The sequence below is a fragment of the Salvelinus namaycush genome, chromosome 2 (assembly GCF_016432855.1).
Source record: "Salvelinus namaycush isolate Seneca chromosome 2, SaNama_1.0, whole genome shotgun sequence".
Lineage (NCBI taxonomy): Eukaryota > Metazoa > Chordata > Actinopteri > Salmoniformes > Salmonidae > Salvelinus > Salvelinus namaycush.
Genome location: NC_052308.1, coordinates 77,954,723 through 77,980,054, shown reverse-complemented (window position 1 = coordinate 77,980,054; position 25,332 = coordinate 77,954,723). Strand labels below are relative to the sequence as shown.

The 25,332-nt window shown below is 43.7% G+C and overlaps 1 protein-coding gene across 2 annotated transcripts; it reads left to right on the top strand.

The window, feature by feature from the left end:
* On the top strand, positions 1–21,865 carry LOC120019167 (transcription factor MafG-like). 2 transcript variants are annotated; one of them, XM_038962467.1, is made up of 4 exons: positions 1–702; positions 10,024–10,077; positions 20,220–20,285; positions 20,780–21,865. In XM_038962467.1, exons 2-4 carry the CDS (start codon positions 10,033–10,035, stop codon positions 21,251–21,253), a joined length of 585 nt encoding a protein of 194 aa, XP_038818395.1. In that variant the 5' UTR covers positions 1–702; positions 10,024–10,032; the 3' UTR covers positions 21,254–21,865. The 2 variants fall into 2 exon arrangements, with proteins under 2 accessions (XP_038818395.1, XP_038818403.1); XM_038962475.1 differs by lacking the exon at positions 10,024–10,077 and having other exon boundaries at positions 5–702.
* Positions 21,866–25,332: the final 3,467 nt, after the last annotated feature.

The following is a 25,332-nucleotide window of genomic DNA, read 5'->3' as shown; positions in this document are numbered from 1 at the left end:
TCTACGTCACGCCCGCCCGGGTGTGTGTGCTGCTGACTGCGGGCGCAGCGACATCATGCCGTTGGAGCGCTAGACACGCCGTTTTAAAGGGCTAGCCCGTTCTCAGCCCGTTGCTGTGCTGTTCTCTCTCTCTCCCTCCCTGCCCTCTGTGTGCTGCTGATTCATCACGATTAGGTGGTTAGCCAGCCTGCCAGCCATAGGCTACATGCACAAGCCATGCCAGCCAGACTGAGTGGGGGCTTTCATAGCTAAAGTAGACAAAGAAAGGGCTTGCTTGTCATACGTAGGCTAGGCTATAGCATCGCACTACAGTGCAGAGAGAACAACATGTGTGGCGGTTGGGAATATTTTTGATAACTTCATTGCGAGATAGATTTATCATATCGAGAGTTACGGGGGGACTGGGAATCCCCCCCTGGTTTTCAGAAATCAGACATCGTAAATCGGTTTACATAGAGTAGCCTAGCTAGATAAGGAAGAGGAAGATATATCGTGTATTCGAGGTGTGTAGCCGAGTTGGAACTGTCTAGAAAACGTGATTGTAGGTTAGGTGGCTGGAGAGATTCACAGCAGAAGAACTGTCCGAGTGTTCGAGTGCTGAAACGGAAGTAACCGGAGCGGAGCGGAAAACGGGCCGCACTGGATAGGGACGCAACAACCGCGAGCGCGGTCAGCGTGTGTCTGTCTGTTGCTATTTCAGAGGTAAGATTCATAACAGCTGTTTTTAGGGAGTTGTTAACGTTGCATAATGACGATATGTAAACTCGACGTCACTTTCTAGTTATCTTGATTGTCTATAATTGTGTGTGCCTTAGTTTAATATTGACAAGAAGGCATGTGTGTGTCAAGAGTGAAAGAGACATACGTGTGGCAAATGTTATGACATTTGTTTGTTTTTTGGTGTCGGGGGCACGGGGGTTACGGTTTAAAACGTCTAGCCTCCACCTCTCCTTTTACTTGTGTCAAATCATTTTCCCGTATTTCGTATTTCGGGAACTATTATTCCTAAACGGGGTTTTTTTCGGTTTATTTCGCGCGACAGTCACAGACAATCCATGGTAGTAACAGCAATAGCGGAAGACATGCTTGCTGATTCATCACAACGTTGTGTTTCTCGCTCGACGGTTGCGCGAGCTGAGTATAGGCACGGAGCGAGGGAGCCATGGCAACATGGCACCGGCGGGCGGACAAAGGTCTAGCTAGCGGGAGGAGGGGAGAGGAATGGTTTGTGCTTGTTGCGCCTAAATATTGCTACACCATTGCAGTGGTGGGAAAATACAGTAGCCTACACAGTTCAAAATTATATATATGTTTTTTTAATAATCGACTGTTGATTCATATACATCTTGCTTTATTATGCATGAGTTATAAGGGGCGTGTTTACATGATTGGTCTAAATTCAGCTGAAGGTGAACTGAACATCGGCGGTCAATTCAGATTGCTGAACAAGCTTTACCTATATACATCCACAGCTTAAAGTAAGCAAGCACCATGTAGTGGTGATGATCATAAAATAGTTGTGTTTGTGTTTGAGAAACAAGCGCCCCCACTCTAAGGTTGACGCTTCTTAGCAAACACACACACACATACACACGGTGCCATATCATCTTAATCAGTGCTAGCCACTGCATTTCTCATCCCTCTGGTGTTGTTCACAAGTCATTTAACGCTGACCGATGCTTATGTTAGCAACTTTTCTCTCACACACACACACACACACACAACTGTGCTGATTGTGTCGGAGCAGGGAGAATGGAGTGAGAGATGAAGAAAGGAGAAATAGAATGAGAGATAGAGGGAGAACAAGGAGTGTTTTGTCTTCAAGGCATTCCAGAGAAAATGCTGAGAGGAAGAAAACACTCTCTCACTTGACAGATGGTGTTTTCACTTGTTACTTACCACAGCGCCGTTAGCTGTGTGAATCTGTGTGTGTGTGTGTGTGTGTGTGTGTGTGTGTGTGTGTGTGTGGTGCACATCTACGAGACACTGAGACATGCAGCGTAGCCCCTGGGTGTGTGTGCTGCTGTAACAGCAGGCGGAAACACAATTCAAAGAAACTAAGTGGGTGGGTGTGTGGGTGCGTGGTGGGTGGTGTGGGGTGGGTGTGTGTGTGTGTGTGGAAGGTGTGGGGTGGGTGTGTGTGTGTGTGGAAGGTGTATGTTGGAGGTTAGGAAAGGATTGTAAAGTATCTCTTTTTACAGTTGCCATAAATTTACAGTGAACATTTTGCAACTTGACTGCCTTTCTCACGGTGGAACAGGTGTCTAACCCAGATGTAGAGTCACAGTGTAACATACACACACATATACACACGTATACACACACACACACATGCTCTCGCTCTCTGTGTTCTCTGTGTTTTATCTCTGTATACTTTTTCCTTCTCTCTCTCCCTTACGTACACTGAGAGGACAAAACATTAAGAACACCTGCTCTTTCCATGAAATAGACCAGGTGAAAGATATGATCCCTTATTGATGTCACCTGTTAAATCCACTTCAGTGTAGATGAAGGGGAGGAGACAGGTTACAGAAGGATTTTTAAGCCTTGAGACAATTGAAACATGGATTGTGTGTGTGTGCCGTTCAGAGGGTGAATGGGCAAGATAAAATACTTAAATGCCTTTGAACAGGGTATGGTAGTAGGTGCCAGGCGCACCGGTTTGTGTCAAGAACTGCAACGCTGCTGGGTTTTTTACGCTCACCAGTTTCCCGTGTGTATCAAGAATGTTCCACCACCCAAAGGATATCCAGACAACTTGACACAACTGTGGGAAGCATTGGAGTCAACATGGACCAGCATCTCTGTGGAACGCGTTCAACACCTAATAGATGCCGACGAATTGAGACCGTTCTGAGGGCAAAAGGTGGTGCAACTCAATATGAGGAAGGTGTTCTTCATGTTTTGTATGCTCAGTGTGGGGAGAGAGAGAGAGATGAATGTAGTTGATGAAACACAGGGTAAGAACTCTGAAAGCGAAACTTTTTCAGGACCCAGTCTTTCAAAGATAATTCGTAAAAATCCAAATCACTTCACAGATCTTCATTGTAAAGGGTTTAAACACTGTTTCCCATGCTTGTTCAATGAACCATAAACAATTAATGAACATGCACCAGTGAAACGGTCGTTAAGACACTAACAGCTTACAGACGGTAGGCAATTAAAGTCACAGTTATGAAAACTTAGGACACTAAAGAGTCCTTTCTACTGACTTGAAAAACACCAAAAGAAAGATGCCCAGAGTCCCTGCTCATCTGTGTGAACGTGCCTTAGGCATGCTGCAAGGAGGCATGAGGACTGCAGATGTGGCCAGGGCAATAAATTGCTATGTTCGTACTGTGATACGCCTAAGACAGCACTACAGGGAGACAGGATGGACAGCTGATCGCCCTCGCAGTGGCAGACCAAGTGTAACAACACCTGCACAGGATCGGTACATCCGAACCTCACACCTGCGGGACAGGATGGCAACACCAACTGCCCGAGTTACATCAGGAACGCACAATCCCTCCATCAGTGCTCAGACTGTCCACAATAGGCTGAGAGAGGCTGGACTGAGGGCTTGTAGGCCTGTTGTAAGGCAGGTCCTCACCAGACATCACCGGCAACAATGTCGCCTATGGGCACAAACCCACCGTCGCTGGACCAGACAGGACTGGCAAAAAGTGCTCTTCACTGATGAGGCGCGGTTTTGTGATGGTCGGATTCGTGTTTATCGTTGAAGGAATGAGCGTTACACCGAGGCCTGTACTCTGGAGCGGGATCGATTTGGAGGTGGAGGGTCCGTCATGGTTTGGGGCGGTGTGTCACAGCATCATCGAACTAGGGCTTGTTTTCATTGCAGGCAATCTCAATTCTGTGCGTGATAGGGAAGACCTCCTCCTGCCTCATGTGGTACCCTTCCTGCAGTCTCATCCTGACATGACCCTCCAGCATGACAATGCCACCAGCCATACTGCTCGTTCTGTGCATGATTTCCTGCAAGACAGGAATGTCAGTGTTCTGCCATGGCCAGCGAAGAGCCCGGATCTCAATCCCATTGAGCATGTCTGGGACCTATTGGAACGGAGGGTGAGGGCTAGGGCCCTTCCCCCCCAGAAATGTTCGGGAACTTGCAGGTGCCTTGGCGGAAGAGTGGGGTAACATCTCACAGCAAGAACTGGCAAATCTGGTGCAGTCCATGAGGAGGAGATGCACTGCAGTACTTAATGCAGCTGGTGGCCACACCAGATACTGACTGTTACTTTTGATTTTGACCCCCCCCCTTTGTTCAGGGACACATTATTCCATTTCTGTTAGTCACATGTCTGTGGAACTTGTTCAGTTTATGTCTCAGTTGTTGAATCTTATTATGTTCATACAAATATTTACACATGTTAAGTTTGCGGAAAATAAACGCAGTTGACAGTGAGAGGACTTTTTTCTGAGTTTATGTCTCTACATGAGTAACGTGGCAGGTGGTTCTGAACAAACACCCTCTCAGGGTAATCATTATCCATCTGTCGTGTGTGTGTGTGTGTGTGTGTGTGTGTGTGTGTGTGTGTGTGTGTGTGTGTGTGTGTGTGTGTGTGTGTGTGTGTGTGTGTGTGTGTGTGTGTGCTATTCTGTTTGTTTAGGCTTCACCTTATGGATGAGTGTGCTTTGCATTCCTGGATGTTTTTTTGGGACTAGGCTATGTGTTTGTGTTTGTTTTCTTGTGTGTGCGTGTACTAGTCATGATCTTGGTTACCACTGGGATGTGTTTGAAACTGGTCTATATGATATGATATGATATGCTGAGGAAAACTTGAAAGCTGTTAATGGAGAGAGAGGAAATGGAGAAAGAGAGAGGGAGCAGGAAGAGAGGGAGATATGGAGGGAGAGGGAGGAACAGGGAGAGAAGAGAAGGTAGAGAAAGGGGGAGGAACAGGGAGAGAAGGAGAGAGCGAGATCGAGGGAGGTGAAGAGGGAGAGAGGGATGAAGAGCGTACAAGAGAGGAGAGAAAGAGGAAGGGAGATGAGGAAAGAAAGAGGGATGAAGAGCGTGAAAGAGAGGAGAGAGAGAGAGGGAGGAAGGTGAGGAAAGAAAGAGGGATGAAGAGCGTGAAAGAGGGAGGGAGATGAAGAGAGAGGGATGAAGAGCGTGAAAGAGAGGAGAGAGAAAGAGGGAGGGAGATGAAGAAAGAAGAGAAAGGGATGAAGAGCGTGAAAGACAGGAGAAAGAGATTAGAAGCAGCATCAGATCAATAGAGGAGAGTTTTTTCCTTCAGTAATAATGATGAAATATGGCGTAAGCAGGAACTACCATACTACTGCATAATCACACACACACACACACACACACACACACACTGCTGCGCGGGCGTGTGTTTGTGTGCGTGTGAGAGAGATGGTAGGGTCTGTTTACATTGGGACTTTTGTAGATTTCACAACATCCTTTCAGTATAGGAGTTATGTAAATACTGATTAAGACAATTGGCAGATGAAGTTACGCCTATCCACTTAGATATCCACTGTGTTAGATATCCACTATGTTAGATATCCACTATGTTAGATATCCACTGTGTTAGATATCCACTATGTTAGATATCCACTATGTTAGATATCCACTGTGTTAGATATCCACTATGTTAGATATCCATTGTGTTAGATATCCACTGTGTTAGATATCTACTATGTTAGATATCCACTGTGTTAGATATCCACTATGTAAGATATCCATTGTGTTAGATATCCACTGTGTTAGATATCCACTGTGTTAGATATCCACTGTGTTAGATATCCACTGTGTTAGATATCCATTGTGTTAGATATCCATTGTGTTAGATATCCACTATGTTAGATATCTACTATGTTAGATATCCACTGTGTTAGATATCCACTGTGTTAGATATCCACTGTGTTAGATATCCACTATGTTAGATATCCACTGTGTTAGATATCCACTGTGTTAGATATCCACTGTGTTAGATATCCACTGTGTTAGATATCCACTGTGTTAGATATACACTGTGTTAGATATACACTGTGTTAGATATCCACTGTGTTAGATATCTACTGTGTTAGATATCCACTGTGTTAGATATCTACTGTGTTAGATATCCACTGTGTTAGATATCTACTATATCCACTATGTTAGATATCCACTGTGTTAGATATCCACTGTGTTAGATATCCACTGTGTTAGATACAGTATCTACCATATCCGCTTGGTAGATATCCACTATAGTAGATATCTACTATATCCACTATGTTAGATATCCACTGTGTTATATGTCTACTATGGTAGACATCAATTTCTTATAGTTAAACCTCCATACAGAAACCAACAGCGATCCTTCTCTGATCAGTATGGTCATAGTGAGTTCTCATATTTGATGAGTCTTCTCTCCCCTGGGGGCCGGAACTGAATAATGTTACATTTGACCCCTGGGGGCCGGAACTGAATAATGTTACATTTGACCCCTGGGGGCCGGTACTGAATAATGTTACATTTGACCCCTGGTACTGAATAATGTTACATTTGACCCCTGGTACTGAATAACGTTATATTTGACCACTGGGGGTCGGTACTGAATAATGTTACATTTGACCCCTGGTACTGAATAATGTTACATTTGACCCCTGGTACTGAATAACGTTATATTTGACCCCTGGGGGCCGGTACTGAATAACGTTATATTTGACCACTGGGGGTCGGTACTGAATAACGTTATATTTGACCACTGGGGGTCGGTACTGAATAACGTTATATTTGACCCCTGGGGGCCGGTACTGAATAACGTTATATTTGACCCCTGGGGGCCGGTACTGAATAACGTTATATTTGACCCCTGGGGGCCGGTACTGAATAACGTTATATTTGACCCCTGGGGGCCGGTACTGAATAACGTTATATTTGACCCCTGGGGGCCGGTACTGAATAACGTTATATTTGACCCCTGGGGGCCGGTACTGAATAACGTTATATTTGACCCCTGGGGGCCGGTACTGAATAACGTTATATTTGACCCCTGGGGGCCGGTACTGAATAACGTTATATTTGACCCCTGGGGGCCGGTACTGAATAACGTTATTTCTTTTTGTTTCGATTTCTTTTTGTTTCGATTTCTTTTTGTTTCGAAATGTAACATTATTCAGTTCCGGCCCCCAGGGGTCAAATGTAACATTATTCATTACCCTTCTCCTGAGTCTCCTCTCACAGAGCCCTGCACTCTGTACTCTACCCTTCTCCTGAGTCTCCTCTCACAGAGCCCTGCACTCTCTACTCTACCCTTCTCCTGAGTCTCCTCTCACAGAGCCCTGCACTCTCTACTGGGCTCTGTGAGAGGAGACTCAGGAGAAGGGTAGAGTAGAGAGTGCTGGGCTCTGTGAGAGGAGACTCAGGGTTGTCTTTGTATTGCATCATCTTTCTGTGTTTTTCAACTTGCCGCAGTTTTCAACTGCAGTGTGGTGATGAGTTCACTACTGTATTATAACACATTTAACAACACCAGGGAAGGAAGGAAAGAAGAAAGGAAAAGAGGGAGAGAAGGAGAGAAGGAACGCCACACCTCCAATACAGCCCCAGACTAAAACACACACAGCAACACACACTTCTCTGTGGGTGATGATGGTGTGTCTCTTCTCTGAGAATCAACAGTTCATTCGTATACACACACCCTGAAACACCCCCCCCCCCCCCCCCCCCCCAATTCTCCACTGGCACACTCAAACCACACTCAAAACACACTCAAACCACACTCAAACCACACTCAAAACACACCACAACACACCACAACACAAACTCCATGTCGGTACAATGAGAATCAACAGTTTCCCAGGGTCTTCACCTCCTGGATAGAGAGAATGTTTACTATACAGTCATAACATCTCTCTTGTCTTCTCATGATGGGAAAAATACTCTGACACTGAAGAGATGCATTCTCTACCCCCTCCCTTAAAGCTAATGGTTTTAAATATAGGCGGAAGAGAATAGGAAAGTAACCTGTCCTTTAATAAACACTGTAGTGAGGGTTTGAAACACGAATCCCCTTCCAGTGAGGGCTGAAAGAGAGAGGTTGTTTTCACTCTCTGTGCCTGCGTCAATCGATTCCACGTGCAAACACGCGAACACACTGTTGCTTTTACCCCGGAGCACTACGGAGCTAGGAGATCTCTGCCAACAAGTGGGCTGGAGTCTTGTCCTCTCTCTCTCACTCTGCCTCGTTCTCTCTCTGCCCCCCTCTCTCTATCTCCCCCTCTCTCTCTGCCCCTCTCTCTCTCCCCCTCTCCTCCTTCTCTCTCCCTCCATCTCTCTGCCCCTCTCTCTCTCCCCCCTCTCTCTGCCCCTCTCTCGCTCCCCCTCTCTCTCTACCCCTCTCTCCCTGCCCCTCTCTCCCTCCCCCTCTCCCTGCCCCTCTCTCTCTGCACCCTCTCTCTCTCTCTCTCTCTGTTCCCAGGTATGCTGTTTTATTTATTCTACCCCTCACCTCTCTTTCGTTCTCTGTGTCTTTCTATCATTATCTCTTACTCCCTCATGTTATCCATGATGATGATGAAGATTAAATCCCCACGTATCTATTTTTTTATTTATTTAACCTTTATTTAACTAGGCAAGTCAGTTAAGAACAAATTCTTATTTTCAATGACGGCCCAGGAACACAACTGTCTTGTTCAGAGGCAGAACGACTGATTTTTACCTGTCAGCTCAGGGATTCAATCTAGCAACCTTTCGGTTACTGGCCCAACACTCTAACCACTAGGCTACCTGCCACCCCATCTAGGTGCTGAGTTCACGCACGCACGCACGCACACACACACAGTACATACTCTCACCCTGTTAGCTGGGGAGAACTAAATTAACCTACAAGGTTTTTCTCCTCTGTGAAAAGCCCTTACTAAATAAAAAATGAAAAGGTGCCGGAGCCTGGATCACCTGACGGTGCACATTTTGTGCTGGTGTTTGGGAATTTATCACCACACACTCAGACTACTACTCAGACACACAACACTTTATTTCCGTATTGCAGAAAAGTGAAAAATGTCATTTATTTTGTGTCCTCTTTCTTTCTTTGCTCATCTCTCCTCCCTACACCTTTGTCTCATCTCTTTCACTCTCTCTCTCAACACCCTCTGTTCTCTCTCCATCTTCTTGTTTTCTCTCTCTCTCTCAACACCCTCTGTTCTCTCTCCATCTTCTTGTTTTCTCTCTCTCTCAACACCCTCTGTTCTCTCTCCATCTTCTTGTTTTCTCTCTCTCTCAACACCCTCTGTTCTCTCTCCATCTTCTTGTTTTCTCTCTCTCTCAACACCCTCTGTTCTCTCTCCATCTTCTTGTTTTCTCTCTCTCTCAACACCCTCTGTTCTCTCTCCATCTTCTTGTTTTCTCTCTCTCATAACTCTCTCTGTTCTCTCTCCATCTTCTTGTTTTCTCTCTCTCATAACTCTCTCTGTTCTCTCTCCATCTTCTTGTTTTCTCTCTCTCTCAACACCCTCTGTTCTCTCTCCATCTTCTTGTTTTCTCTCTCTCTCAACACCCTCTGTTCTCTCTCCATCTTCTTGTTTTCTCTCTCTCTCAACACCCTCTGTTCTCTCCATCTTCTTGTTTTCTCTCTCTCTCAACACCCTCTGTTCTCTCTCCATCTTCTTGTTTTCTCTCTCTCTCTCAACACCCTCTGTTCTCTCTCCATCTTCTTGTTTTCTCTCTCTCTCAACACCCTCTGTTCTCTCTCCATCTTCTTGTTTTCTCTCTCTCTCAACACCCTCTGTTCTCTCTCCATCTTCTTGTTTTCTCTCTCTCTCAACACCCTCTGTTCTCTCTCCATCTTCTTGTTTTCTCTCTCTCTATTTTCTTATTGTCTTATTTCACGCTCTGCTGCAAGTTAATAACTTCCCTACTCTCTCTCTCTCTCTGTCGCTCTTTCTCTCTCTCCATTATCACTGAACAGATTTCTAATTCACAATTAGCCAGCACGCGAAGCGTTAAACTTAAATGATTGACCTCTCTCTCGTCACACCTCAAACTGCCTAGATCAATAAGACCTGCTCTCTCTGTTTTTCTAGGAAGGAGAGATGGAGGGTCGAGAGAAGGGATTAAAAAACGAGTGGAGCTCTGAGGTTTTTAGTCTATTTTTGATATGCCTCTCTCTCTCTCTCTCTCTCTCTCTGTCTCTGTCTCTCGCTCTCTCTCGCTCTCTCTCGCTCTCTCTCTCTCCTGTGTTTTCTCTGCTTCTCTATCTCCATAACAATCATCACAGAGCCATTTAGCAGGATCCACAACCTGCATTAGAGATTAGCAGATAAAGCCACTGACCAGACTGTTGTTCTGTAGGGGATTAAATTATATTAGATTACATCAGATTATACAGTCAGGGAATAAGGACAGATTAATTTACTGGCTGCTTACTAAGTGGCACCCTATTTCCTGTATAGTGCACTAATTTTGATGGGCCCTGGTCAAAAGTAGTGCACTATGTAGGGCAGCAACTTTGATGGAGGTGGGGGCCACAAAAAACGGAACTCATCATGAGGGGCCACAGTGGATCTTGGGTCTGTGTACCCACATCCAGCCCCCCTTGTGACAGCGAAGATGACAAAAATAAGTTTTCATGTTAATTTCCTGCAATTCTGCACATTTTGCCACAGAGCGTAGAAAACATTTAGCCGTTTTAAAGCAAGTTTGCTGCAATTTTACAGATTTTGCCATGGGGCAGAGAGAAAAATGTGCAGTTTTACAGCTAATTTCCTGCAATTATAAACCCACCTTCTCTCTGTGCAAGTTTATTTATACACACACCACACGCTCGCACACACGCACGCACACACGCACACACACACACACACACACACACACACACACACACACACACACACACACACACACACACACACAAACAAAAGTAGTCTATAATACGGTTATTTAGGGGGGTTGTGTGTGTGTGTGTGTGTGTGTGTGTGTGTGTGTGTGTGTGTGTGTGTGTGTGTGTGTGTGTGTGTAACTCCAGTTAGCAAGGTGCCTCTTTCTAAGGAGTTGTCTGTGTGAATGTTGTGGGAGGCTGAACGATTCTCCCTCAAACAAGATTAGTCAGTCAGCTTTTGTCGGTCCTGCATTAAAGACCAAAATTGGTTAAAGAAAATTGTGATAAATAAAAATATATACTGGTTTCATTTAAGGACCAAAAAATGGACAGCTGTGCCATATAAACTGCAAAATAGTTGGGAAGAGATTTCCGATGTACCGATTCCAATGCACATTGATCTATGAATTGACACGCAAAACGACGCCAGATTCAAAACTTTGAATTTTTCAACTGAAATTATTATACAAAATTCTTGCAACCAATAGAATGTTAGATATATATATATGGGGGATACAATCTTCCCGGCTCTGCAGATTTTGCTGCGAGGAGGCAGAGTCATTAGATCATTTATTTTGGTACTGTCCATATGTAGCTCGTTTCTGGTCACAGGTCCAGTAATGGCTGAAGAATTGCAACATTTACCTAGAGCTAAAGCTGCAGAGAGCAATACTGGGTGATTTGAAAAGTCATAGTCAATCGATCAATAATGTAATAATTATTTTAGCAATAATATTTATCTTTAATTTACAATCTGTAGAAACCATGAGAATAGAAAGGTTCAGTGTTTTTGTGAAGCATCACATCACAGTAGAGAAATATATGGCCAATAGAAATCCAATATGGATGGTGTTAACAAATAGATGGGAGAGGTTGAATGGAGCTGGAGGTTGGGACTAATAACAACAAGATAACAAAGGTAAAACTTACGGGGTCTGTAAATTGTATATAGGTTCAGAACTTATGTGAAATAGCACAGTTGCCTAGAAGCTTCCCGGAGTCGCCTCTTCACTGTTGACATTGAGACTGGTGTTTTGCGGGTACTATTTAATGAAGCTGCCAGTTGAGGACTTGTGAGGCGTCTGTTTCTCAAACTAGACCCTAATGTACTTGTCCTCTTGCTCAGTTGTGCACCGGGGCCTCCCATTCCTCTTTCTATTCTGGTTAGAGATAGTTGCGCTGTTCTGTGAAGGGAGTAGTACACAGCGTTGTACGAGATCTTCAGTTTCTTGGCAATCTCTCACATTGAAAAGCCTTCATTTCTCAGAACAAGAATAGACTGACGAGTTTCAGAATAAAGTTCTCTGTTTCTGGCCATTTTGAGCCTGTAATCGAACCCACAACTGCTGATGCTCCAGGTACTCAACTAGTCTAAAGAAGGCCATTTTTATTGCTTCTTTAATCAGAACAACAGTTTTCAGCTGTACTAAGAGAATTGCAAAAGGGTTTTCTAATGATCAATTAGCCTTTTAAAATGATAAACTTGGATTAGCTAACACAATGTGCCATTGGAACACAGGAATGATGGTTGCTGATAATGGGCCTCTGTACGCCCATGTAGATATTCCATAAAAAATCTGCCGTTTCCAGCTACAATAGTCATTTACAACATTAACAATGTCTACACTGTATTTCTGATCAATTTGACGTTATTTTAATGGACAGAAAATGTGCTTTTCTTTCAAAAACAAGGACATTTCTAAGTGACCCCAAACTTTTGAACGGTAGTGTATATTTACCCCCAAAATATATAGGGGATTGGAAATGATGCAGACAATTACATTGATGGAAGCAACAATCTATCCGCAATGTTAAAGCTGATCCACCCCCGAAAAGAAATACACTTTAAAAAAATGTTTGTTAACACACACACACACACAATCAAATTAAATGTTATTTGTCACATGCTTGGTAAACAACAGACTAATAGTGAAATGTTATTTGTCACATTCTTGGTAAACAACAGACTAATAGTGAAATGTTATTTGTCACATTCTTGATAAACAACAGACTAACAGTGAAATGTTATTTGTCACTTGCTTGGTAAACAACAGACTAACAGTGAAATGTTTCTTTTCTTTTCCAACAATGCAGAGAGAAAGATAAAAATATGAAATAATAAATTTTTTATATTTATATATATTGAAATAGTGACACGAGGAATAAATACACAATGAATAACGTAATAATAATAATGAGTACCAGTACTGAATCAATGTGCAGGGGTACAAGGTAATTATGATAGCTGTGTACATATAGTTTGTGCCCTCTTCACAGCTGTGTAGGTGTGTCTATGGACCATGTTAATTCCTTAGTGATGTGGACACAGAGGAACTTGTATCTCTGAACCAGCTGTCGATGGGGACTAGCTCACCTCTCTGTTTCCTATAGCCCACAATCACATCCTTTGCCTTGCTAACGGTGAGGGAGAGGTTGTTGTCGTGGCACCACACTGCCAGGTCCCTGACCTCCTCCCTATATGGTGCCTCATCGTCATTGGTGATCAGTCCTACCACCGTTGTGTCATCAGGTAACTTGATGATGGTGTTGGAGTTGTGCGCGTCCACGCAGTCGTGCAGCAGGGGACTAAGCACACACCCCTGAGGGGCCATCGTGTTGATGGTCAGCGTGGCGCAAGTGTTGTCTACCTTCAACACCTGGGGGCGGTCCTTCAGGAAGTCCAGGAACCAGTTGCAGAGGGAGGTGTTCAGTCCCAGGGTCCTGAGCTTGGTAATGAGCTTGGAGGGGACTATGGTGATGAGCTTGGAGGGGACTATGGTGAACGCTGAGCTGTAGTCAATAAACAGCTTTCTCACGTAGGTATTATTGTTGTCCAGGTGGGTGAGGGCTGGGTGGAGTGTGATAGAGATTGTGTCATCTGGGGATCTGTTGGGGCGGTATGCGAATTGATGTGGGTCTAGAGTCTCTGGGATGATGGTGTTGATGTGAGCCATGACCAACCTTTCAGAACATTTCATGCTATAGATGTGAGTGCTACGGGGCGATAGTAATTTGGCAGGTCATCTTGCCATTCTTGACACTTGCCAGCTAGTCAGTGCATGCTCCGAGCACGTGTTCTGGTATTCTGTCTGGCCTTGTTAATGTTAACCTGTTTAAAGGTTTTACTCATATCGGCTATGGAGAGCGAGATCACACAGTCATCCAGAACAGCTGGTGTTCTCATGCATGGTTCAGGGTTGCTTGCCTCAAAGCGAGCATAGAAGGTATTTAACTCGTCTGGTAGGCTAGCGTCACTGGGCTTCCCTTTGTAATCTGTGATAGTTTGCAAGCCCTGCCACATCTGTCGAGTGTCAGAGCCGGCGGAGTAGGATTCGATCTTAGTCCTGTATTGCCTGTTTGATGGCTTGTCGGAGGTCATAGCAGGATTTATGATAAGTGTCTGGATTAGTGTCCTACTCCTTGAAAGCGGCAGCTCTAGCCTTTAGCTCTGTATTAACTTCTCTAGGGTATGTGGGACGGCTCGTCAACAGCCAGTGAAACTGCAGGGCGCCAAATTCAAAACAACAGAAATCCCATAATTTGAATTCCTCAAACATACAAGTATTTTACACAATTTTAAAGATACACTTGTTGTAAATCCAGCCAAAGTGTCCGATTTCAAAAAGGTTTTACGACGAAAGCACACCAAACGATTGTTAGGTATGAGCCAAGTCACAGAAAAAGACAGCCATTTTTCCAGCCAAAGAGATGAGTAACAAAAAGCAGAAATAGAGATAAAATTAATCACTAACCTTTGATGATCTTCATCAGATGACACTCATAGGACTTCATGTTACACAATACATGTATGTTTTGTTCGGTAAAGTTCATATTTATATCCAAAAATCTGAGTTTAGGCGGGACGCTACTGTCTCACTTGGCAAAAAGCCAGAGAAAATGCAGAGCGCCAAATTCAAATGAATTACTATGAAAATTACTATAAAAATCAAACTTTCATTAACTCACACATGAAAGACACCAAATTAAAGCTACACTGGTTGTGAATCCAGCCAACATGTCAGAATTCAAATAGGCTTTTCGGCGAAAGCAAACGATGCTATTATCTGAGGATAGCACAATAGTAAACAAAGACAGAGAAGCATATTTCAACCCTGCAGGCGCGACACAAAACGCAGAAATAAAAATATAATTCATGCCTTACCTTTGACGAGCTTCTGTTGTTGGCACTCCAATATGTCCCATAAACATCACAAATGGTCCTTTTGTTCGATTAATTCCGTCGATATATATCCAAAATGTCCATTTATTTGGCGCGTTTGATCCAGAAAAACACCGGTTCCAACTTGCTCAAACGTGACTACAAAATATCTCAAAGGTTACCTGTAAACTTTGCCAAAAAATGTCAAACTACTTTTGTAATACAACTTTAGGTATTTTTTTACGTTAATAATCGATAAAATTGAAGACGGGATGATCTGTGTTCAATACAGGATTAAAACCAACTATAGCTAGCTTTCTGGTCATGCGCCTCTAACAAACAGGACACTTCGAGTGACTCTCCTTCAAGATGGCCGTACTTCTTCATTACACAAAGGAATAACCTCAACTAATTTCTAAAGACTGTTGACATCCAGTGGAAGCGGTAGGAGCTGCAAGCAGGTCCCTTAGAAATCTGGTTTCCCAATGAAAACTCATTGAAAAGAGAGTGAACTCCATAAAAAAAAAATCTGAATGGTTTGTCCTCTGGGTTTCGCCTGCTAAATAAGTTCTGTTATACTCACAGACATGATTCAAACAGTTTTAGAAATTCCAGAGTGTTTTCTATCCAAATCTACTAATAATATGCATATCTTATCTTCTGGGGATGAGTAGCTGGCAGTTTAATTTGGGCATGCTTTTCATCCAAAATTCCGAATGCTGCCCCCTACCCTAGGGAAGTTAATGAAGCCGGTGACTGATGTGGTAAACTCCTCAATGTTATTGGATGAATCCCAGAACATATTCCAGTCTGTGCTAGCGAAACAGTCCTTTAGATTAGCATCTGCTTCATTGGACAACGTCCGTATTGAGGAACTACCAGCGTCACTGGTACTTCCTGTTAGAGTTTTTGCTTGTAAGCAGGAAGCACACACGCACAATCCTTATTGCTTGGCAGTTGGCATTGTATAGCTGTCAATCTACTGGTATCATTAAGGAATCTAATGTGAACTGTCATTTTCCTCCTGATTTCTGACCTCACTTACATTTTCCTCCTGATTTCTGACCTCACTGTTACATTTTCCTCCTGATTTCTGACCTCACTGTGTTACATTTACCTCCTGATTTCTAACCTCACTGTTACATTTTCCTTCTGATTTCTGACTTCACTGTGTAACATTTTCCTTCTGATTTCTGACCTCACTGTGTAACATTTTCCTTCTGATTTCTGACCTCACTGTGTAACATTTTCCTTCTGATTTCTGACCTCACTGTGTTACATTTTCCTTCTGATTTCTGACCTCACTGTGTTACATTTTCCTCCTGATTTCTGACCTCACTGTGTTACATTTTCCTTCTGATTTCTGACCTTACTGTTACATTTTCCTCCTGATTTCTGACCTCACTGTGTTACATTTTCCTCCTGATTTCTGACCTCACTGTGTTACATTTTCTTCTACCATATTTTGATGTTTCAGCAAGACTGATTTTGTGTGTGTGTGTGTGTCTGTGTCTGTGTCTGTGTGTGTGTGTGTGTGTGTGTGTGTGTGTGTGTGTGTGTGTGTGTGTGTGTGTGTGTGTGTGTGTGTGTGTGTGTGAGAGAGAGAGAGAGACCTAGCGACAGCAGTTTTTTAGTGTCAGATCAACTTCAGAACTTTAGAATTGGTGTTTTTAGTCCCCTTGCTGAGTTCAGGAGTTTCACTCCTCCTCAACCCCAATCCCTCTCTCTCTCTCCCCTCTTCTCTCCCTCCAGTTCATAGAAATGTGTTGAGGATGCAGATTTGACCAAGAGCTTTCCCCTCCCTCCCTCCCTTTTCACCTCTTCTCTATTTCTTGTTCCCCCTCCCTCCCTCCCTCCCTCCCTCCCTCCCTCCCTCCCTCCCTCCCTCCCTCCCTCCCTCTCCTCTCTTTCCCTATTCAGCACTATTCTCTGTTCTCTAACTGTAACAATCCTCTCTGAAGACGTCAGCCTTGTTTCACTCCTCCATCCTGCTCCCTCCTTTCCCCTTTCACATTTTCCTCTCCCCTTCTCCCTTTTCACCTCTTCTTTCTTTCTTGTTCCTTCTCTTTTCCACCCTTCCTTCCTCCTTCCCTCTCTCTCTTCTCCTCCCCCCTACATCCCTCCCTCTTTCTCTGCTGTAACAGCTCTGAAGATGTCAGTGTTCTTTCAGACACTCCATCAAATACCGCCTGCCACAGCAACGGTTGTTTTAGCAATGACCACACAGCAACAGCTACACGGTAATGAGTAGGGTGCATGGTGGTGGGACGGCTTGAGCTGCCCTCCTCTCCTTGAACCTGTGTGTGTGTGTGTGTGTGTGTGTGTGTGTGTGTGTGTGTGTGTGTGTGTGTGTGTGTGTGTGTGTGTGTGTGAGATTATGATGTTTTTGCTCAGCAGACTCTCCATCCTTGGTAACTTACTGGCAGCCTACACTTCTTCCTCTCACTATGTATATTTTCATATACATGTTTGCCTTTGAGTTCCCTTGTGTGTGTGTGTGTGTGTGTGTGTGTGTGTGTGTGTGCGTGTGCGTACACTGTCATTTCTTGGTTTTGTGTGCATTGTTTGTGTACCCCGCTGGCATGGGTAGGCGGAGGTGGGGCTTTCGGGTGTGTGTCTGTGTGTGTGAGGGGGTTTTGGGCCACAAGGGAAATAAGATCAAGCCTGGCAGAAAAAGCCCCCCCTCCTTAATGTCCCCCTACTCCCCCTAGTCCTCTCCTCCTTTCTCCCATCCCCCCATCTCTCTCTTTGATCCATTGCGTAGTGTCTCTCCTCTGAAGTGGGGTTCAGTTGTGTCCCGACAGAGATGATGAGGAAAACATATACAACAAACAATCATCCATCAATGGTGTCATGAATTAAAGGTATTAAAGCGCTTCGGGGCTGTTGTTGTTGCAGTAATAGTAGAAGGACGCAGTATGAGGAGTTTTGATTGTAGTAGTAGCAGTAGTAGCAGTAGCAGTAGCAGCAGTAGTAGTAGCAGTAGTAGCAGCAGTAGCAGTAGTAGCAGTAGTAGTAGTAGCAGTAGTAGTAGTAGTAGCAGCAGTAGTAGCAGTAGCAGTAGCAGTAGTAGTAGCAGTAGTAGTAGCAGTAGCAGTAGTAGCAGCAGTAGCAGCAGTAGTAGTAGCAGTAGTAGCAGCAGTAGTAGTAGCAGTAGTAGCAGTAGTAGCAGTAGTAGTAGCAGTAGTAGTAGCAGTAGCAGTAGCAGTAGCAGCAGTAGCAGTAGTAGTAGCAGTAGTAGCAGTAGTAGTAGCAGTAGTAGTAGCAGTAGTAGTAGCAGTAGCAGCAGTAGTAGTAACAGCAGTAGTAGTAACAGTAGTAGTAGTAGTAGTAGCAGTAGCAGCAGTAGTAGTAGCAGTAGTAGTAGCAGCAGTAGCAGTAGTAGCAGCAGTAGCAGCAGTAGTAGTAGTAGCAATAGTAGTAGTAGCAGTAGTAGCAGCAGTAGTAGCAGCAGTAATATTAGTAGTAGCTGTAGCAGCAGTAGCATTAGTAGTAGTAGTATAGTAATATCCTAGTTGTACTGGGTGTATTATTGCAGTAGTGAAGTAGTGTCCAACATTAGTGACTTATAGGTAGAGGAGACTCGTTGGCACAGATTCCTGGAAGCTCAGGACTTTGTGTGTGTGTGTGTGTGTGTGTGTGTGTGTGTGTGTGTGTGTGTGTGTGTGTGTGTGTGTGTGTGTGTGTGTGTGTGTGTGTGTGTGTGTGTGTGTGTGTGTGTGTGTGTGTGTGTGATAGAATGGACGCGTTGAAAAGACCACAGCAGCTTCTCGATAGGCCTACATTGTTTTTTCAATGAATTCATAATTTTTCTTCTTCATTAGGAAAATAAAAACCTCAGAGCTCCACTCACATTTTAGTCCCTTGTCTCGACCCTCCATCCCATCCCCAGAGAGCGGGTCCTATTGATCTAGGCAGTTTGGGGTGTGACGAGAGAGAGGTCAATCAGTGTCATGCTACACGTGCCGGCTAATTGTGAATTAGAGAGAGAGAGAGTTATTAACTTGCAGCAGAGCGTGAAATGCAGAAAGACAACAAGAAAAGGGTGAGTTAAGAGAGAAAGAGTGAGGGAGAAGTGAAAGACAGGAGACAAAGGAGTAGAGTGTCACCCACCAAACAGGAGAGAGGGATGAGGTAGAGGGGGGAGATAAAGGGGAGAGAAAGAAGGGTATGGATGGGGGATGAGGCGTAGTGGGAAAAGGGAGAGGGGGAGAGAAAGAAGGGTGGGGAGGGAGAGGGAGAGGGAGGAGGAGGGAGCGATAGAACAGAGCGAGAGAAGGGAGAGAAAGAGAAGGGGTGGGAGAGGGAGAGATTGAAGAGAGAGTGTGAAAGGAGAGGGAAAGAGTGGTGAGGTCAGGAATACGCTGAGTCATCCTGACTGGTCTCATGATGATCGCTCAGCGGTTGTAACAATGGCTGCCCTTCATCACACACACACACACACACACACACACACACACACACACACACACACACACACACACACACACACACACACACACACAGTGCTATGGGACAGCGTCTTCACACCTCTGACTGAATGAGGCTTGTTGTGTGGAGCAATGATCCAGCTAGCACCTCTGTGTGTGGAATTGATCTCATCTCATTCACATCCCTCGTGTTTGTCCCTTCTCTCTTTTTGTTGGTCTTTCAATTCAATTTCAATTTAAGGGCTTTATTGGCATGGGAAACATATGTTAATAAACAATAAAAATGAACAGTAAGCATTACATTTCAAATGTCATTGTGTCTTTCTCTCTCTTCATCTACTACTCTCTCTTTCCGTGTGTATGGTATTCCCCTGGACTCTGTCCAAATACTCATATCTCTCTCCCTGTTGGTCCCTGGCCAACCAATCAGAACGCTTGATGGATGTTCTAGAGCTCTGACACCACAGGCACTGCCACACTAACCACCAACAAACAGGAAGTGTCTGTGTGTGTTTCTTTGAGTGTCTGTTCTCACTTTCACTGTGACAGTTTGTGGATGAGTTGCAGATTTTCTTATACTGAGCTAAGCACTGCCTCCTCTTCTCTCGCTCTCTCTCAATTCAATTTCAATTGAAGGCCTTTATTGGCATGGAAACATATGTTAACATTGCCAAAGCAAGTGAAGTAGATAATAAACAAAAGTGAAATAAACAACAAAAATGAACAGTAAACATTCCACTCACAGAAGTTCCAAAATAATAAAGACATTTCAAATGTCATATTATGTCTTTTCTCTCTCCCTCCTGTGTGCAGGTGTGTTCAGAGGGGGGTGGTTCTCGTGGCATGTCGACCACTAATAAGGGAAACAAGGCCTTGAAGGTGAGAACTGGCGCTGGACTGATGTGGACTTGCTTGTTTGAATCTCACACAGACAGAAATATATGATCATGTATCCAAGTAAGGTATTTTCTCTCTTACCTGCTACTGCAGAGGCGTCAAACTCATTCCACGGAGGGCCAAGTGGTTTTCTTCTTCTTTCAGTTAAGATCTAGACAACCAGGTGAGGGGAGTTCCTTACTAATTAGTGACCTTAATTCATCAATCAAGTACAAGGGTGGAGCGAAAACTGGCAGACACAAGGACCTCCGTGGAATGAGTTTGACACGTGTACTACGGCCTCTCCATGTCTTCTTCCTAACTCACCTCCCTCTCTCCTCCCTCCCTCCCTCCTCACACTCTCCTCCCTCCCCCCCCCCTACCCCTCTCCTCCCTCCCCTCCCTCCTCCCCCTCTCCTCCATCCCCCCTCCCCTCCCTCCCCACCCCTCCCCCTCTCCTCCCTCCCCCTCTCCTCCCTCCCCCTCCCCCCCCTCAGGTGAAGAGGGAGCCGGGGGAGAATGGGACCACCCTGACAGATGATGAGCTGGTGACTATGTCCGTCCGGGAGCTCAACCAGCACCTCCGCGGCCTCACCAAGGATGAGATCCTGCAGCTTAAACAGCGCCGGCGCACCCTGAAGAACCGTGGCTACGCCGCCAGCTGCCGGGTCAAACGGGTCACCCAGAAGGAGGAGCTGGAGAAGCAGAAGTCACAGCTTCAACAGGAAGTGGATAAGTTGGCGTCGGAGAACGCCAGCATGAGGGTGGAGCTCGATCACCTGAGGTCGAAGTACGAGGCTCTACAGAGTTTTGCAAGGACTGTGGCGAGGAGCCCGGGAGTGGGGTTAGGGGTCGGGGGTCAGAGGGGAGGTGGTGGGGTTGGGTCGGTGATCGGGCCACTCATACCGGGGAAAGTGGCGGCGACGAGTGTCATCACGATAGTGAAGTCGAAAACGGACGCGCGGTCTTAGTAGCGGGCTGGGCCAAGGAGGGATGAGAGGAAAAAGGGAGGGAAGGGAGAGGAGGAGAGGAAGCGAATTAGGACTATTTAAAAATGAAACCATTGGTCAGTGCATCGTCATTGAGCACAGGACAGAATTTAATCAGGTGAGGTGGCCCCCCTTTGAGAAAATATCACGCCCTGGATAGTAATTACTGTGTTTCTACTGTTATTTTGTAACTGTTGTACACGAGGTCCAACGTTGTAATTTGATGTAATGTAGTTATGTTGTGTCATGGAACACTGTGAACTTCATCCGTGGCTGACGTTCGTTTTGGTATCATTCTATTTGGCCGTGTTTTTACTGAAAACAATTATTTTTTACCCAACGGGCTTCCGTACTCACAGGCACTTCCTTGTTTTGCAGAAACAGCTTGCAGAGCCATCAATTTATTTAATTTTTTATCATAAAAATGACAGAGAATTGTATTTTGTAATCGCTCATTGCACAAGAGAGACAAGATACTTTCAGAAAAGTGAGGATCTTCAGGAAGAGGTTGTTTTGGTTATTTTACATTTTTTTGGTACTGTTCACCCTTTTTTCTCCCCAATTTGTAGTTACAGTCTTGTCCCATCGCTGAAACTCCCGTACGGACTCGGGAGAGGCAAAGATTGAGAGCCATGCGTCCTCCGAAACATGACCCTGCCAAGAACCAGAAGCCAACCGCACCAATGTGTCGTAGGAAACACAGTACAACTGCCGACCGAAGTCAGCGTGCATGCGCCCGGCCCACCACAAGGAGTCGCTAGAGCACGATGGGCCAATTGTGCGCCCTTGGTCTGTAATGACGCCACTCGGGAGGCCTAAAGAGGTTGTGTTTCATCACAGGTCCCTGTGTGTTTACCTGTGCTTAATGTTATGCACTGACCAATTATCACCATATTACCAATCTCCATACAGGCCAGAGGGGTCTAGGCATCTAATCGCCAAGTGTTGTCCTGTTCCTGTCTGTCTGGGAGTTGTGTACTATACTGTAGTATTAGCTATCGGGATTACATTGACTGACACGTGTTTATGTGACTAGGCAATTACTCCATTCAAAAACTAACTGAAAGATCAACATTTTAGTCAAAAATGTATAGAATTTAAATATAGTCAATTTGAATGTTTTTCTAATTTATTGTTAGATTTGATTTTGTTTCGTTTTTTGGGAATGGCAATAACATACTAACGTTACTATGACTATGAGGTATTTTGTTGACATGGCCAATATTTCAACTGTCAAAATAATTATTTAAAAATAATTTTTATTTTCAGTTTTTAAATAGTGGACTGTTCAATCTGTTAGTTGGGTTTAATTCTCACAAGTTTTACCATAAAGTTATCAGTGTGAGTGACGTTACGTATTCTTCAAAGGATTCTTTGTCTACATATGGTCACATCTTGAATTTTATAAATTACATTGAGTATCTTTACATTATTTATAAAAGATCTTTAAAAAATAATCAAGGTAAAAAGTGTTTGATATCTCCTCTTTTTTGCAATTGTACCAAAAGTGGCTTAACTATTGAAGTTGATAGCTTTGTTTTTCTAGTGACTAGGCGCGTGTGGTTGTTATGGTGACCGTGAGGCTGGCGCGTGGTGGTGTGACGTTGTAATGTACAGTACGTGACGAGGTAATGATAATATTATTGTTCACTATGTTGTTGTTATGGATACGTGATGCTGTTTTAATTTAAAGCGGGTGATGTAATCGAAGGTACCTATGCTCAGCCCATATCCTTATGTAGTGGTGGTGGTTGTATTAATTGACAATGTTTATTAATACTTAATACACGTGTTATTAATGTGTTATAAACATGCATTACATAAATTACAAAGTCTCTCTGAATAGGAACTGTTTATTTAGCAACTCAATAAAACGTCTAAATGTATAAAAACCTGAATATTCCAGATGAGTTCTTCAAACTGGGAGAATAAAGAGATTGGGTACAAGATACAGCGTATCCTAGGATACCCAAACTACTGCAAGGGCGTAAAGACTGGTATATGGGCCTACGATTACATCACCCGTGCTCTTTGAATAAGTTATATTTTTGTGACGTGATTTATATAATTATTTTATTTTCTCTGTATATAATTTATATGTATGGGTATGTTTAATGCAGACTGCATTGCCGATGTTTTCGTTTGTTTGTTTATCCTATTCTGTAAATGCCAGGGAAGTAACACTGTTGTCTGCTATCTGTTTATATAGGGGCCGGGTCATAAAAATCCTCTCATTCAAGAATTATAGAATGCAAGTTTCCCATACCGAGATGGCCCGTTTCCATTCTACTGTTCAATATAATTCTGTGGGGCGGGTATGGTTTGGTCTGTCTAAAAGCAGGGTTTTCCCACAGACATGAAGTTTGTTACAGCATTTGTTTGCCTGTCCAGTTTTACCCACGTAGGTTCTTTTGTTATTTGAGTACTTAGTTGAATTATCCGCAACTTCTAGAGTACAAATGATCAATTTCCACATGGTTTTATAATCACCCTTCTATTGCCGTTAACTAGTTATCAAACCTAGACAATATTGAATATGTTTTGCTTCATCTTCATAATAGGTTGGGGAAACCCTGCCATAGGCTTTAATGGAAGTTACTGCTGTGCAGTAGATGGGAATGCTCTGCTCTCTCTCTTTTCACACAGTAGCTAAATGGGCAGGAAAGGGGGAGGAAGGGAGGAGGAAAGGGGGGTGTTAAAAGTACAAAAACTGTTAAAGCCACAGGAATGGTTGCACTGATAACCCATCTGCGAGTTTGATCAACCGAGAAAGTACAGGGTGCTGCAAATCTCGACTGAAAATGTTTGATAAGAAAGAACCCTTTTCTTATCTCTTTAACGTTGAAACTCACACATCTGGCATTTAGGTGTATGTACCGTATGTAGTGATATACATGTAAAAATATCTATTTTGATTCTATTTTAAATGGGCAAAAAATATATATTGTTTGACTGGTGATCTGTGAAATTGTTCTGATGGAGTAGTTTTTGGTCCTCGTAATTTCTCTCCCCCCCCCCCCCCCCCCCCCCCCCAGATTTGCTTTTGTAACTTCTGATGTTGTTCTACTTTTGACTGTGGTAAGTCCTGTGGCGTTTCAACATTCTGTGAGCAATGTGTTAAAGGTTTTTGGAGAAACATTTTAATATACTCAAATTAGATAACGTAAAGCAAAAAGTGCCACCACCAAGTTATATTAGTTCAGTTTGTTTAGTCTTGATTGTTTTGTTGATTTGTTCCTCCTCTCGTTGTCGAGCACACATGAATGTTGTCGTGGTGACTGTTGTCAAGTGAACGTCTATATATGCAAAAACTGTGTGGGGCTTGAGGAAGGAGGCGGAGCTAGAACTGCTAGAGCTTGATGAGTAGTGATGTCGTGGCTGGTCGTCTAAAAGTTGTTGTCAGCTTAATAAACTGCAGGTACAGTGTGACTGAGGTCAATATCTTTTATACAAAGTGCTTATCTATATAACCCCCCCTCCCCTCCCCATAACACACCACATGTTGGGTCAACTGGTGAGCATATGACTATATGACTCAGGGGTGTTTCTGTCTATGCCTCCCAAATGACACCCTATTCCCTTCATAGGGCCCTGGTCAAAAGTAGTGCACTATAAAGGGAATTAGGTGTAATTTGGGACACAGTCTGTGTGTGTCTCCAAGGTATACAATGATCAGTGAAAAGCTATGAAAACAAGTAGTAGAGTTTGTGAATATGGGAATTATTAGTAACAAATTACCTGGAAATGTAAAAAAATCTGTGTTTTGTAAAATGTTCTCTATGGGGTGTAATACATTATTATATCGAGTGTCACAGTACTTTGTATGGGGAAACACCCTAAAGTGACAGTGAGTCCATTTCATTGTAAGTATTTATAAATTCATAACTAAATTATTGTACTTTTTTTGCTATTTGTAGATAAGTAATGCTGATGTATTGGTAACCATGGGAATTAACTGTTTTGTCATCGATCCTTTAATTGATTGATGTACATACTGTATTGTTTGTTGATAAACAATTGACTTTATTTTGTATATGACCAATAAACAGAATTTGAAGAGG